Source organism: Amphiura filiformis, chromosome 9, assembly GCF_039555335.1.
Source record: "Amphiura filiformis chromosome 9, Afil_fr2py, whole genome shotgun sequence".
Lineage (NCBI taxonomy): Eukaryota > Metazoa > Echinodermata > Ophiuroidea > Amphilepidida > Amphiuridae > Amphiura > Amphiura filiformis.
The window spans coordinates 38,568,315-38,584,413 of record NC_092636.1 but is presented as its reverse complement, the minus strand read 5'-3'; the positions used below and the strand labels follow the sequence as shown (position 1 = coordinate 38,584,413).

The following is a 16,099-nucleotide window of genomic DNA, read 5'->3' as shown; positions in this document are numbered from 1 at the left end:
GCTACTTTGGCCCAAAAGCATTCAATTAACTACAATTACATCTAAGATTCACATACCCTGCAAAACTACAATAACCCATCGCAGCCAGGATAAGCTTCCAAGGATCTTACGGGTACACAGGGATAGTTTACAGTCAATTCTTTCTTCATGATGAGAATTTCAAGGCATACATAATTTTTAACATCTCGACACTGTGAGGTACAGCAGGTACTTTTAAGGACCAGATTCTCACCAATTGAGATATTTTGACTGCTTTAAACCATTTTAAACACTGGTTTTATACTGTCCTGTCGCTTTGACGACGATTTTCCTTCATTGAGCAATCACATTAGAAACGATAGCGATGACCAGCGGCAAGCCGATATATCGATCACTCCACCGTTTTGCCCAAAGTGGCAGATCACTAGGAGTTGCATTCAGGTCAACTCAGGAGCGGTGCCGCTCTGACGTATGAGAACACTATAAACATCTCAAAAAAGTAGCTAACCCCCCTTAAATAATGACCATTATTCACAAACGGGAGATTGTATTACAAATCTGTAAAATGCGTTGGAAGCAGAATTTATTTCTGCACATTTTGACACCTCATTTGTAGCAATTGACTAAATATTAACGGCACAGCGTACATTTAAATCAATGCCCCAAGATTTGAAAGTTGCAGTAAATTGTATTGATTTTGTATTCAGTATAATGAAAGGAAATCTGTGTAATGATATCTGAGTGTTTTTGTACGTAAGTGCAACTTTCAAATCTGGACCTTACTACATTAAATCGATCGGTGTTGTATTGTTTTCTAAGCTATCAAATGAGGTGTCAAAATGGGCAGAAATAAATTCTGCTTCCAACGCATTTGTACAGATTTGTAACACAATAGTCTCCTTTTGAAAAATGGTCATTCTTTAAGGTGGGTTAGTTACTTATTTGAGATGTTTTAGATATTTTACGGTGCTGAGCGGTAACGTTGGCTTTCATAGTCATGCCGCTGCCACTCAGAGGTGTGCCGCTCCACTTATAGAAAAGAGCAAGCGGCATGACGAAGCGTCACTCCGCTCAGCGGCAAGCGACAGCAAATAGCATCTGTAAGAAATGCATTTGAAAGTTTGATTGATACATCAATAAAAAAATTTGGGCAATTATTATATCATTCCTGAGCTATACTACAATTATTAATTAATGATTCATATCAAATACGTTTTAAAATTTCATCTTTTATTTCAAATCAAACATTGTGGATAAAAATGTGATTTCATAATAACATGCTTACGCCAAAATAAATTATAAATACATTCAACTTATTTGGGTGGCTAGAAATATTTGTCCTCTATTTAAAGTGACATTCTGGAGATCCGTTACTCCTAAACTACACTATCTCTACACGTGCAAGTTTTGTATCATTAGGATGTAGTAAATAATCGAATAAACGAATAAGCTAGAAAGTGTGTTTTAAGATGTATGTAACACTATTTATTGTTAACATTATTTTTGTTAATATTTCTGAGAACAAAAAGACGATTTCAGTCAATTGTTTAGTCTGCAACGGATCTCTGAATGTGCAATGCTAAATATGATTTGATTTTACATACGGTATAGATATACAAGGAGAAACACCAAAATGTCATTGTCTATAAGCAACAAATATGTAATAATATACAGAAGTATATAAATATATGTGTTATACAGTGTGGTGGCTAACGGGTAATAATGTACAATAGGAATATTTTGGTATACAGTATGGCGTAGACTGGGGGATGGAAGTTGGCTCGATCCCAGAATGACTTTCCTGGAACAAAACCCGCGTGGTTTGCCATTTGAACTTAAAATGGATAAATATGCCATTTAATTCTCATATTTGGAATTTATAAAGCTAAAATTGTCAAAATGAGGTTAGTTTGTACAACATCAAGGGATGGGTGGATAAATTATTCTATGGTTTAATATGGGGGAGGGGCTATCCCCCATTCCCCTGGATCTACGCCTATGTTAACTCGTATTACTAACACTAACTACTTGCTTTCTGTTATTTACAGGTGATAACTAATTTCTACAGTATATTTTAAATATTCATGTACAGATAGTAATTTATATAAATCCTTTGTTATTTGCAACATAAAAAAACTACGTCACCTAAACCAACCAGCAGACAATGAAAATGTTGATATTGATGGTATCAAATGGGGATGACCAATGAATATCTACAAACTACATTAATTTGTGCCAACGAGATGGGGTCCGCACGAATATGAGTACACAATTTATCAGTGAAGGCATTAAACTTTAGAATTTCGAAATATTTTTGCCCAAAATGAAGGTAAATTTTAGTATTTCAATTTGGTGAGCAAATGTGTATCACGGTTGTTTGATGGGATCATTTATTCATTTTTCACACAAAATTTTATATAAGTCTCAATCTGGATAGATCTGGATACTACCAGCATAGCAGCTATCATACTAATATACACATATATTTTTTAGCTATTTATATTTTTATTTTTCTGCCTTTTTGTGGTAATTTTTATTGTATGAATTGCACATTTGTGTGCAAATTGAGGGCGCTATTTACATATATTTTAAGTTTAATTTGGCCCACTTATATGAGTTACTCCCTTCATTTCATGATAAAAAAAATGTTTAAAAATGTCCTTGCTATCTGTTAAATAAATGTTAAATAAATGTTGGTATTTATACAGCGCCTTTCACATGTGAACATGTACCAAAGCGCTTTACATTTATTCCGCCGTCATTAGAATATGTCAGCTGCCATACAATGCCCAAGGCATGCTCATACCTTTGGGCGGCGCTCAATGGACAGTATTCATAACAACTCCCCATTTCACACCTGGGTGGAGAGGAGTAATCGAGATAAAGTGCCTTACTCAAGGGCAAAACACGATGGCGTCGCCGGGGCTCGAACCCGCAACCTTCCGATTATGAGGCCTATAAGTGGATTATAAGTGTCTATCCCTTGTTCTATCCATCAGTGGTCAACTTTGCTTAAAAATTAATAGAATTCTACATTACATGCCATCAAACAACCGTGGTATTCCTTCTTGCTCCCCCACCGCTTCCACCGCCTATGTAATTTATGCCGCATTTTAACGTGTCATAAAGCGTTGAAATCAAGAACAAGTTGGTCAATGAACATTTTCATTGCAGACTTTGGCCTTCGTTTTGAACAAAATGGAGTTTCCAAGTGAAATTGCCATTGACATGTTCGCCATAATGCTGCCTATTATAACATAATATTGCCCAAGGGCCTATCGCGCGTGTTCTGGGGCCAACATGTCAAATTAAATACCCCCCTGAGGGCTGCATATAATGAGAAACTAGTATTAACTAGTATTTATTATTGTTTATTTACATTCATATCAAAATGCACATGAGCACCACAATAAGCATGTTTTCATGATTAACCCATTTTGAATGTCACCCTCATTAGTGACCAAGGGGTGTCCTATGGTCCCAACCTTATTAAACTGTCTATCAGTGAAATCAACAAAAATTGTAGTTTTATTCTGATTTATCGAATGACTCTGATAAAGCCTTTAACGCATCATGCGATTTTACGCGGAATACCCACATGTTGGATCCATAGGAACCACCCCTCGGTCACGTTTATTAATTTACAACAACAAATATGAAAGTAGAAGACAGGATCTTGTGGTGGGATTTCACCATCCACCATGCTATAATTTTATGCTTTAAACATCGTACAAGAACCATAAATGCATTTATAAAAACCGGACTACTCTGATACTCTCAATTCTTGATTTGTTTTATATAGATATGGATGCGGCATAACACTTGACATTTAATATAAAAGTTGAGATACATTTTGCCAATTTGTGCTTATTGCCTGAGCCATTAAAATACATAGTTAATGGTTTAGTAAAATACATCATGTTCTTCTTTTATTTGAAAAAAAACCCCATTTCTTAACACAAATGCACAGAAACTAGTTTTGATTTTCACGATTATATGACCTGAGGTCCATTTCACTAAACTTTTAACCTTCGTAACACAAGTAAAACCATTCGTAAAGTTACAAATACCCAATACTGGATGTAACTTTATGAAGGGTCCCTGTAGTAAATTAAATCCCTATTACTTACGAAAGGTACCGTTCGCAAGTAAGTTTAGTGAAGTTACGAACGATTTCGAAGCTTCGTAAAGTTAAGTCAAATGGACCCCTGTTTCCACAAATCAACATTGGGAAATGCTCTGGTAAGTCATAGAGACACCACATCTTTAAACATTAAAAAACGACGCAATTTGAGATTTGAGGATGGGGGGGAGAGGGATATGATTTACATGTTCCCTTTTAAAGAGACCTTTAAATAGGTCCTACAGATATGTTCCTGAGCAGGTCACACATTCTATATAAACTGTATCAACAAAATAAAATGTTGCCATTTAAATGCTGGGTCCATCATAAAAATACAACATTTAATTGTCGGAAAAAATAACTTAGAAGTATAAACCAATTACTTAACGGATTTAACTGTTATCACAAAGTAAACGGTACCGCTATACATGATTGCGCATCATGATTCGACTGTCAAAGGAAAACTTTTAAACACATAGCCGAAAAATGATTTGAAAAATTTATATTAATCATTTTCTGATACTTAAAGGGAGCAAAGAAACATTTTTGAGGTTTTATTGTTGACATTTGAATTTATCACTATTTTGACAATTGATATCAACATTTTTATTTAAACACCTCAAAAATATTCGTCTTCATCAAGAAATGCATGTTTATATGGTTTACTACGACACACAGCGATAATGCCTGTAGAAATTTGCTTTTTTAATTGTCCGCGTATGCGCCAGTTTCTACCCATTCTGCGACGAATCAGAGCTTTACCAACTTGGCGCTATTTTTAATTTTTATTTTCAATTTACACCCTCTAAGGGGTGCGAGGTGTCGTTAACCCTGCGCAGGATACACGCTTACCTTCATGGCGACTTCTTAGGTAGTTGAATGATCAAAATCGATACAATACATTGTACGTTTTGACATTTTATTTTGTATATTCACTGATTTTTTCCGGAAAAAACTATATAAAAAAAAATTTTTAAATAAAAAAAATGTCCGCATTTCTTTTTCTTCAAATTGTGCCATTTTACAAACGCGCGCGCAAGCTTTGAGACAAACCTTAAGTTTAAAATGATAACATTATGACTAAAAGTTAAGGTTATGTGGCATAGCAACGGGGTTGGGTCATAGGTCAAAAATGTGTCGATGTATATCCAATTTCGCTGCGCACGTAGTCAGGATGAAGTACGTAGACCTTCTGACCCCGACAATCAATGCAGAACAAATTTCTACAGCGTGAATTCGCCGTAGAAGTAGTGATGTAACAGGATTAATTACCATAGCAATAGATGAATGCAATTTTTGAATGTTTTGCCCTGCACTCATCACCTGTTATGTATGTGTATGTGTGCAATCATAGATTAAATACAATACGGATCTTTTCAAAGACACTAATCGTACAGGTGTGAGTAATGTCAGCATAATTTGAAATTGGTATAGAATTACAATCCAGGTCTTTATGTCTATTCTTTGAAAATTAAAGGTGCGGGGGAATATCGCTATGGTAAATAATCCTGTCACATCACTACTTTTACGGCGAATAGGGAAGTTATTGCTGTGCGGCAGATATGTATTGCTAATATGCCCAAATATGAGCTCGATGTACACTGTTCAAGTAAAAGTGCAATAACTCGTGTTTGGTAATATTTTGGCAAAAATCCGACCAACTGCTTTCTATTCGTTCTTCCTTGATACCATTCCGTACCCATTACATTCATTGCTATTTTCCCGCTCAATTCAAGTCTTCTTTATATTTTACTCAGAGCTATATTTCCTAGATACTTTTTCCCTGTTGCAAACTTAAGCCCTGATCACTCCAAACCGTATTATTTTACGGTCTTGCACAAGTTAGAAACAAATCAGACTCAGAATATATGGATTCTCAAAATAAACACCGTTGTGTTGATTTTAGTATTTGGGACATTAAGACATCCGTCGATCCTAATATTCACTATCCCCCAAAGTAATTTTGTTGTTCTTGTAGAATATTTACTGATGTATTAAGTACCTTCTACATCATGACATGAATAGCCTGCAGACACTGTTGTTTTCATTTCAAGACAAACAAACAAAGGAAATACAATCTAAAAGACCTATCCATTTTGTTCATATTATGTCGATATATTTTAAAAGAAAATTGTTTAAAGGTATTATCAACTATTTCTAGTGACTTCAGAAGATGTTACAAACTTTTGTGGTCTCTAATTGTCCATTTAACACCATAATACTTTTGGTTTTCTTGAGCCTTGTTTTGTGGTGTTCAACATACTACAACACGATCAAACAACTGTCTGCTCTCCTGCTGTTTTCATCTCCGAGCCTTCAGGACGCCCTCGTATTACCTGAATAGGACAAGAAAACTGAATCAAATAGCATAAAATTAGCATAGATTAAACAACAAACATAACAAGAAAACAAACACCAACAGCAACAACTTTATACTGTACCATTATAGGTTCCGACAATATTTCCAAAACAATTTAGAGCCATTCGCATTTCATACATACTAAGCAATTTTTCCAATTTCATAAAAGCTAAGCAAGATGCATCACAAGTCCAATAAAATGGCTTTTCGTCCAATAGCCCATTATCTGGAAAGTTGTCACGCTTTCATTAGGCGTGGCATTGCATTAATTAGGAATGGAAAGGAACGATCTTTATACTGTAACTGTAAGGTACGGTCGTATTCTGATTGACTATGCTCTGATTGGCCGCTGCAACTTTGTTCTGATTGGCTAATTGAGCTGCGCTCTGACTGGCTATATTTGAATGTGCCTGGTGGCTGTCTGAGTAGCTCTTTTCAGAGCATCCAAAAGTTCGTTGCTGGCTAATCAAACGGCTGTTTTCAGAGCTACCCATCATACTTTTCTACATGCGACAAACATCTTCGTTTATCCTGTTTATGTTATATGTTCCAAAAGTTTCTAGGTTAAAGGATTTATTCGATATTTTTCATTCTTTGAAATAAAAAAGAAAATGTACTTGTGGTCATAGGTATGCAGTCATATGTCATATTAGTTTTACTTCGATCTTGTTTATTCTTTTACCTTCGATCTTCGATCTTGTTTATACTTGTGGTCATAGGTATTCATGCATATATCATATTAGTTTTACTTCGATCTTGTTTATTCTTTTACCAATTGGGGTTATTTTTGTCTGATCGATTGTATAATTTCTAAGTCGGCATAAATGTTTGCGTTGAAGCAAACACAGGCGGACTTAATACTTCTTCTAAACCAATTATTATATTGATAAATCGTTTTCCTAGAGATTCTAGGCTCGATACGTGGAATAACTTCAGAGGGAAATCATATCGCCTGCACTGAAAGCTAAACTGGAGTCAGGGTGACTCTAGAAGCAGAGTCCAGCCACTCTGTGACTCTATGTCTAAACTAAAATGACTCCATATTGGGAGTCATCTGACTCCCTTGAAGAATCATAATTTGTTGACTCCGATAAAGAGTCGCCGTTGATGACTCTACATAGGAGTTATTTGACTCCCAATATGGAGTCATTTTAGATATAGAGTCACGCAGTGGCTGGACCCTTCTTCTAGAGTAACCCAGCTTATTATTATCAGCTTTACATCACCGTCAGGTTAACAAATTTCTGCTGAATCCAGCTCAAGACTAGACTTTTCCGTAGTCCACTTGCCCATTTGCATACTTGGCTATTATATTTAAGCATAAAACTCTATTTGTATTAATTTGTGTGCAATTGATAAATTTTCACATCTGATCTTTTCAGTCACCGTACTCCCTCTGTTTGTTAGCTTCCCAAGTGGATTTTTTACTCGGGCTTTCACGAATAAACTGGTAGATTCCAAAATCAGAATTGTTCAGTATTAAAGTGAGCCATTATGCAAGATAAGTTGCATTCAATAACATTTATACTTACTTTTACTATCACTAATTATAAAAACTCTTTATGACCATTTTACTATTAATTACAATACACATCAGTATAAATTTGAGTTCCGACATGATGCGTTTATCATGATTAAAAATAACATTTTTTTTAAAATCAAAATTCGATTATGCATAGTCTAGCTCAAGACCAACACACCGTGCGAATGACCAGCATGCTAAACAGCAGCAAACATCAGCATAATGCAAAATGGCCGCTACCACAGCAATACACGTGTACCGCGTCGATGACTCTGAATGTAGAGTCAATTACCTCCACGGGTAGAGTCAATTGACTTAGTAGTGAAAGTCAGGTCCGATTCCATTTAAGAGTCAGTGTCAAATAACTACCACGTCGTGTGCGACTCCACAGGTAGAGTCGATTGACTCCACGGGTTGAGTCAACTCTCCTTTTGAGAGTCAGTGCTAGTTTACTCCACTTTGAGAGTCACTTGACTCCATTCTGGCTATCAGTGTGAATATAACAAGAAATCTGAATCAAATAGCATAAAATTAGCATAAATTAATTAAATAGAAACAATGACAACATATCAACAGCAACAACAATAGTATCGGCGACAATTTACAATGACAACAACAATAGCAACGACAACAATAACAACTTCATAAAATACTGAGTAACGTCAATTCTAATTTTATTTATACTATTAATACGGATTGAATCACAATTTCAATAAGGCGCCAGAAACAAATTTGTTCGATCTTTGGATCGACCGTCGATGCTGCTTCGATGCTTGTTATTAATGAATAATCAACTAATTAATCAGAATTAACGCTAAATTTATATTGGACAATATCACTACATGCACAAAGAACTATTTTATCGCAATTAATATTAGTAAATTAATTGATTTCAAAAATAATAAGGATCGACCAAGCATCGATGGTCGATCGAAAGATCGAACTAATTTGTTTCTATTGCCTAAATTTGTATTTTTGCTCACTCTACCATCTGAGTGTTCACATTTCAATGTTTGAAAAATGAACACTTTTCAATTGTATTTGAAACAAATGTTCTGCTTTTTCATATTGATATAAAGAGCACACGTTTTCAATTTAATAAATTGCATTTACTTTATACTGATACTATCGGGTGAAGACTTTTTTTGCTGACGACAAACTGTATTTTCAAGCAAACAACGCAGTCTCTCATTGAAACCGTTCCAAAGAGAAGGTAATATGGAATCCAAGTTTTGAACTTACATTACCTAGTAGCATTTTGTTAACGCGTCTCCTCATGGTTTAATGGCCTGATACTCCGAAATAACATGGTATGTAAAAAAACGCTAAAATGAACGCAAAGAATGGTCCAGCAATTACTTCAAGTCATTTGGTGGTATTTGAAAGCGTTTTAGCATGTCCGATGGGAAACCCTAGGGGTGGGGCTACAACCGCCCACTCAGTCTCTTAGACTCGGATTAAACATACAAAAAACAAATATTCAGTAGAGAGGTCTCTCACCTTTACTTTGATATTGTATTTCTTATACCTCCTTACGGTTAGTTCTGACGCAGCTGCAATGACAGCGAGTGATAAACCTCCCAGTAATATGTAGAATATCCCTGCAACGCTGCTCATCGTTAATTGATGTGCTTCCTGTTGATGTAAATTAAATACAACATAGTAATTTTACTGATGGCTCTTGTTGTCTGATTAAAGACGGTAACATCTGGGAAAGTTTGGATAAGATGTTTATATCCTTTTGAATGTAATAACGATGAAGTCGCTAAAAGGCGTGTAAAGTTTCTAGCTTATGGGAAAACATCAATAAAAGCACGTTTAGATTACACTCAAACATATGTTATCATTATTCAGTCTGTAATTTAAGCTACGGAGTGATTTAAAATGAATTTAGTAGTTGTACAAAAATGTATTACACCTATACTCATGAGTATCAAAGAGATCAAATGGATTTAATAAAATCATACAGGATTCATTTAATTCCGTCATAAACTGATTATTTGCGTTTGATATGCAGAGGGATGTAACATCATCCAGCCGAAATGAAGTTAATATGCGAATCACGATGATAGCGAAATATGCAATGAAGTGATGGCGCTATCATTAAAACCAGTGTGGAATAATGTGAGAAATGTTTTCAGTAAAATGTCATTCACCTATAAATTTACAAATCTACAAATGCCTGTAAATGGTAGAATATACCATGTATACTGTAATAATGTTTTTGAAAGAAATTTACAACAATTTTGATGTATTTTGAACAGCACTCTATAAGATTTACACGCATTTGTTCACCAGTTAGCTAATGACATTTTATGTTAAATGTTAAATAATTTGATATCATAAATGACAAAATTTAAAAGAATAGTTTGCGTATGACGTCCAAAAGTCAGCAACCAATCACACCGTGCCTTTGCCCTGACGTCAGACACAAACTAGTCTCTTCAATTAAATAGTTCGTTTTACTCGCGGGTAAAGTGTAAATTGAGATTACTAAAATCATTAAAATTTTTTTTTTTTATTTCAAAATGAAATGTAATTTGTTTTAAAGTTTTTCATGGCCTTACATAACCCACCTCCCAAACCTTACTATAACTATACAGAGCCACCCAAGCCCAACTAACCTAACACCCTTGCACCAAACCCAAAAGGGAAATTAGAGATAAAATTCAACATTAGTGTTCAAATTTCTAACCCAAGAAAATAAGAAGGAATTTGTTTTGAAATTTCGAAAATTCTTTGAAAGGATTGTCTTTTATTTTATTAGCAATAAAAAAGTATCAATTTCGATGAAATGAGGCAAAATAAAGTAATTAAAACGTTATTAACACATTCATGCATTTAAAAACATTAAAGGTCCAATTTTCAGGTGAAATAAATTTCTCCCCCTTTCCCTTGTCGGGATAAGGGCAAGAGTTTTGGGTTACATTAAAGGTTAGTTGGGCTTGGGTGGGTTTGTATTGTAAAATCTTCCCAGCATTAATTGCTATAAAGCATGAGAACAAAAGTTGGAACAATTTCCACAAATAAAATAATATATATATCGACCTACCGACCCAAAAAGGGCTGAAAGGGCAAACAGACCTTTTTCTTTGGCCTAACTATGTGTTAACTAACACATAGTTGTCCCGAAAGTATGCGTTTGTATTTTCGGGACAATTATGTGTTAGTGCAATATAAATAGCCAAGAAATTACTTTTACCAATTACGAACCGTTTTCCAAAAGACAATTGACACCTATGTTGCCCTTTCATGGCAAAAGGGCATAACAAACACTTTCGTCAAAATGGAGTTATGACCACTAGTGGGTCCAGGAACATAATTCCTACACATAGAATGTCTAAACTATCCCAATTTTAATTCCCAAACCATAAATTTTACCTTTCCGATATTGGTTTACATGTACAAGTCTATTCTGTCGGTCCGTGTCACGTCACTTCCGGTTGATGATGTTCGAGTGAAAACAAGTCCCTGATTTGATTTTTGTTGATGATTTCTGTCATTGGTGTTATGTAAATTTCGACCGCAAATAGTGGAATCACACAACCGTTTCTAAGTCTTCAGAGTGGAAGAAACTTACTTGATTTACCGTTTATATACTGACAAACTTAAAAGTAAATTCCATGGTCGAGTGTTGTTTTTTCCGAAATTGAATATCACTCCAACAACATCGCTATGTAGCCTCCTTCACAGTCGGTTTCTGTTGTTCATAACAAACCGTGAGCCACATGCAGTTTGGGCCCGAGACTAGAGATAGCCCGGATGTCCGACCGACAGAATGGGAGCAATCAACAGTTTTTGTCAATTATCTCAAAAAGATCAATATGTAAGTTATGCCCTTTTGCCATGGGAGAGCAGTATGGTTGTTTGATTGGATTTATATTGTCATATAGGCACTGTGGTACACAGGTCTATTCAAAGTACGTAGCATCAAGACAGTGCAACAAACATTTCAGCCATTTGTTCACATATTTCCAATTTAACATTAAAGACAACACGTGTTTTCTGGCACCATAAATACAGTAACTAGTATCAACTTTTTTTTTAACAAGTTCATTAGGAATGTAGATTTCAACTGTAAATTGTGTTCATTTTGAACAATTCCTAAGTAAAAACGAAGTTTTTGACTCACGTTTTAGTAACGTTTCACCACTACACTAGTGGCTTCATCAGACTGGCAACTCATCACATCTGACTGTTTCCTTTTATGGGTAACAGTAGGCACCGTTGAGGGCGCGATGACACTCTAAACAAGGACGAGGGGGCCTACGCACTCAACAACATCTTTGACCAACTCATCACGCCCTCAACGGTGCCTATTGTTACCCATAAAAGGAAACAGTCAGATGTGATGAGTTGCCAGTCTGATGAAGCTACTAGTGTAGCGGTGAAACGTCACTAAAACGTGAGTCAAAAACTTCGTTTTTACTTAGGAATTGTTCAAAATGAACACAATTTACAGCTAGTTTCAACTTGTTCATCTTATTTAACCGATATTTTGGGTATAGATGTGTTTCCATTGGGGAGAGAGGTGGCACAGGAGAGGGAGAGAGAATAAGAATAAGGAAGGCACACTAGAATGAACTTGTTTGATTTATAAAATTCATTGAGTTGCAAATATAAATGAAATGCCTGTAAACCCCTAGGAATAGCAGAGTTAAGGTTTGATTCCTCAATAATCACCTTGCAGTACATGTAGAATGCAAATGAATGTTATGTAATACACCGAGATCAAACAATGGGGTCTACAAAGTCATTTAAGTATGCTCCACATATCATAATTTTCTTAGAAAGGTTAGTTATTCTTCATTTCCGCAAGTGTTTGCATAACCAGCAATTTTGGGAAATTAATCCCAGCGAGGAGTTGTCTTATTCTAGTTTTTTTGACGATCATCACCGGGAATCATAAGTTTCTACTAGAATATGTTGTATTGTTTTTACTACTTTGGGATTATTTTATACTAAAACTGCATAAAATTTATCAAACAGCTTTTTGTCTTTCTTCATCTTTTTTAGTTTATTTAAATCTAAATAGAATGCAAAATAAAACTTCTGCGCTACCAAAATGTTGCACACTTACCGTACCGCTTTCATCGACTCATCCGACGTCTTCAGCGTCTTACAACATCAATGTTACTAGCAACAACAATATTCAGAACAATAACATTCGCTAAAGACGCCGGCTGAGCCGGTAAAAGCGCCCCGGTGAGTGTATCAAATTTGAGTAGCGTAGAGTTTAATTCTGCTTTTTATTTACATTTACCGCAGAACGCTTTATTTTTGCTATTTCTAGCAAAAAAGACTATTGATTTCGTGCGAGTGCCCTAGTCCATTTTCAATTGTGCTAACTCACAGCTACCCTGGCAACGCTGATACACGCGCGCGTATAGCGACTCGCCATTTATTATAAGCGTGGGTGTTGCTTCTAAAATAAATATAGTCTAGATATTGTAAAATTTGTTTTGCTTTCCTGGTGATTTATAGAATTAAATGAAAGAAGACAAATTTATAGATGATTTAGTTAAAACAAAATATTGAGTGTTTTTATTTGTTCAACGGAAAGAATATTCTCATTCGGTGAAATATGAACTGTTCCATTCAACTCGGCAAAGTCTCGTTGAATGGAACAGTCCGTATTTCACCTCATGAAAATATTCTTGCCATTCTACTCATGAACTATCAATATTTATATACTAGTTTAGGCAAATAAGTTAAAAATCTTTGAGCTTGACAATAATATTTCGATAACCTACACAGCGGGAATTAAGTCGGTTTCATATATCACATTAAAAATATTTTAAACAACTCGAGTTCACAGTATTTTGTGGGACATGAGAGCACATATCAAATTGTATCTGAATACGAGGTATGTCCTTCTGATATCAAATAATTCGCGATATAATACAAATTTTATGGCAAATTATTAAAAATTTGTATTTTTTACATTTAACAGATATACTTTTCCCCTTCCCCAAAAGAACTAAACATTTTAGCTATTTTGGGGAAAAATGTAAAAACGAAAAGTCAAAAGTTTCAAATGAAGGGCGCATTTAACTCCCTTCATACGCTTTCAATACATGTTATTAGATTGATAAAGTTTACTTCGAAGACTGTTAAAAATGAAAAATATAAAAAATATCAATTTTTAATAATTTGCCATAAAATTGGTATATCGCGAATTTCAAAAAAATCAAAATCCGATTCCTTAGGTGCCACATTTAAACAATAAAACAAGTTGTTTAAACCTGGAACTTGAACAGCCTGGTATTTTAAAATTATTTTTGCTGTGATATATAAAGGGTTAACCCCCCTGAAATTACAAAACATTTCTTTGCATAGCTTGACCTAAATTTTGTTAATTTGAAAAATTAAAAAACCTGTGAATAGAGAAATGTTCTGGCTACCCTGCCAAAGTTCTTCCTTCTCAATATAATTTTTTCCACGAGTTTACATTATGGTGTTCATAATATAATGCATTTGCATAAAAAGGCTTTCGGACATTATGCAACATTGTTATGTTATTATCAAATTCATTGGGGTTTGAGGTGACATTTCCTAAACTTCGTCAGCATTCGTGAGTGCTGCTTGCAATGTACCAATTTTTTTGCAAATGGGAGGAGCTTAACATCTGGTTCTTGGAACGTACTCAGAGAGTTTGAATGCCCCCGGTCAAATGTTATAAACTTACGGTACACAAACAACTGCGCGAATTCTTGGTTGTCCAATGAACTCACGCTGTTTCTTTGTGTACAGTAAGCTTATAACAAACGTCAATATATTGAAAAAATCATAACAATTCTGCCCAAATTCAGTTATTTAGCCCCACAAAACTCACATTCAGTTTCCTTACATCCGCCGTTTTAGGCTAATTCATTACATTATGAACACTAAAGTAACTTATGGAACGTAATTATCTTATTGCCAGGCGAGGTGCACAACACGTCGGCGCTACAGGGACTCGAACCCACGACCACAAGCTACTCGTGGTTATGATTCGAAGCCTTATCCGCTGCGCTACAGGGCCCTTTATTCGTTAGTATATTAATCAATATTAAGCTGTTAATTGTGTTAAGTGAACCCTTCATATTTGTACGTATGAAAACAAGAATTGTACCTACTTTCTTTTCTGTTACAACTGGGCACTGACTTCGTTTGTCCCACCACCTATCTCTTAGTTTATCTAAGACGGCGTCTTCGTTTAATTTTAATATAGCAAGTGTAAGTTTCTCTCTGAAAAAATAAAACATAGTAAAAGAAGGTACGATTAAATCACATACTACTAAAACCCCAGCACACACAAAATGTTTTCATAAAGTGGCTGTACGAAAACATAAGGTTACTTACTGTCTTTGCGTAGATAAAATACTTCGGATAAACGGAGAAGGGATAAATTGACATCACTGTTACCAAAATACCCAAATTTACACAATTGTATTACAGCTATAATGTCAAGTTATTGCAGCTATTATGAAACATTTTCATTAAAAACATTTTTCAAAAACATAATATATTGTCAACATTTGATAGTACAATTGTTTTACAGTTCTCATATGGAGGTTTTTTTTTCACCGACGGAAAATGCAAGAATTTGCTTCAGAAATTTATGATGAATAGATTGGATTATGTTTAATAATCATATTTAATTTCTAAAATATTGCAATAAAACACATACCCTTCTGAGACCGGCGTTTGAAACAGAATAGTCTGCTGGAGCAGAGCCAACATGACCCGTGACGTCATCATGTCGAGACGGTCAACAACAACACCGATCGCACACGTTGTTGACTACATACAAAATGGGATAGCGCAAATGTTACCTCATGCCTTTGCAAAACACCCTAAAAGCAGCAATATCACAGAGGTTCGTAGGTTTTGGATGGTACTACATTTCAGAAGTTCATTGTAGCATATCAAAAGAGTAGTTCCTGATAGATGCACAAATCCACTTGAGTGTGAAATTGATTATTTGCGCATTTTTTTGGCACACATTTATAATGTAATAAAAGATACCGGTATGTCATGATTTGGTCTGGCTGAAAACGGTAAACTTTTACGTATGTGGCATGTACAGCACACTATGTATTCTGGGATGATGTGAAAAATTTCTTTGGGTGCG

The 16,099-nt window shown here is 35.1% G+C and overlaps 1 protein-coding gene across 1 annotated transcript in view; it reads right to left on the bottom strand.

Moving 5' to 3' along the window:
* Nucleotides 1-1,484: 1,484 nt before the first annotated feature.
* The window catches only part of LOC140160965 (glutamate receptor 1-like), a 91,016-nt gene continuing 76,401 nt past the window's right edge, over nt 1,485-16,099 (bottom strand). Inside the window, exons 15-17 of the mRNA XM_072184319.1 lie at nt 15,102-15,213; nt 9,484-9,618; nt 1,485-6,438 (exon numbers count right to left, since the gene is read on the bottom strand). Coding sequence (XP_072040420.1) covers nt 6,376-6,438; nt 9,484-9,618; nt 15,102-15,213 — 310 coding nt within the window. The 3' untranslated portion in view covers nt 1,485-6,375. The remainder of the gene's footprint in view (nt 6,439-9,483; nt 9,619-15,101; nt 15,214-16,099) is intronic.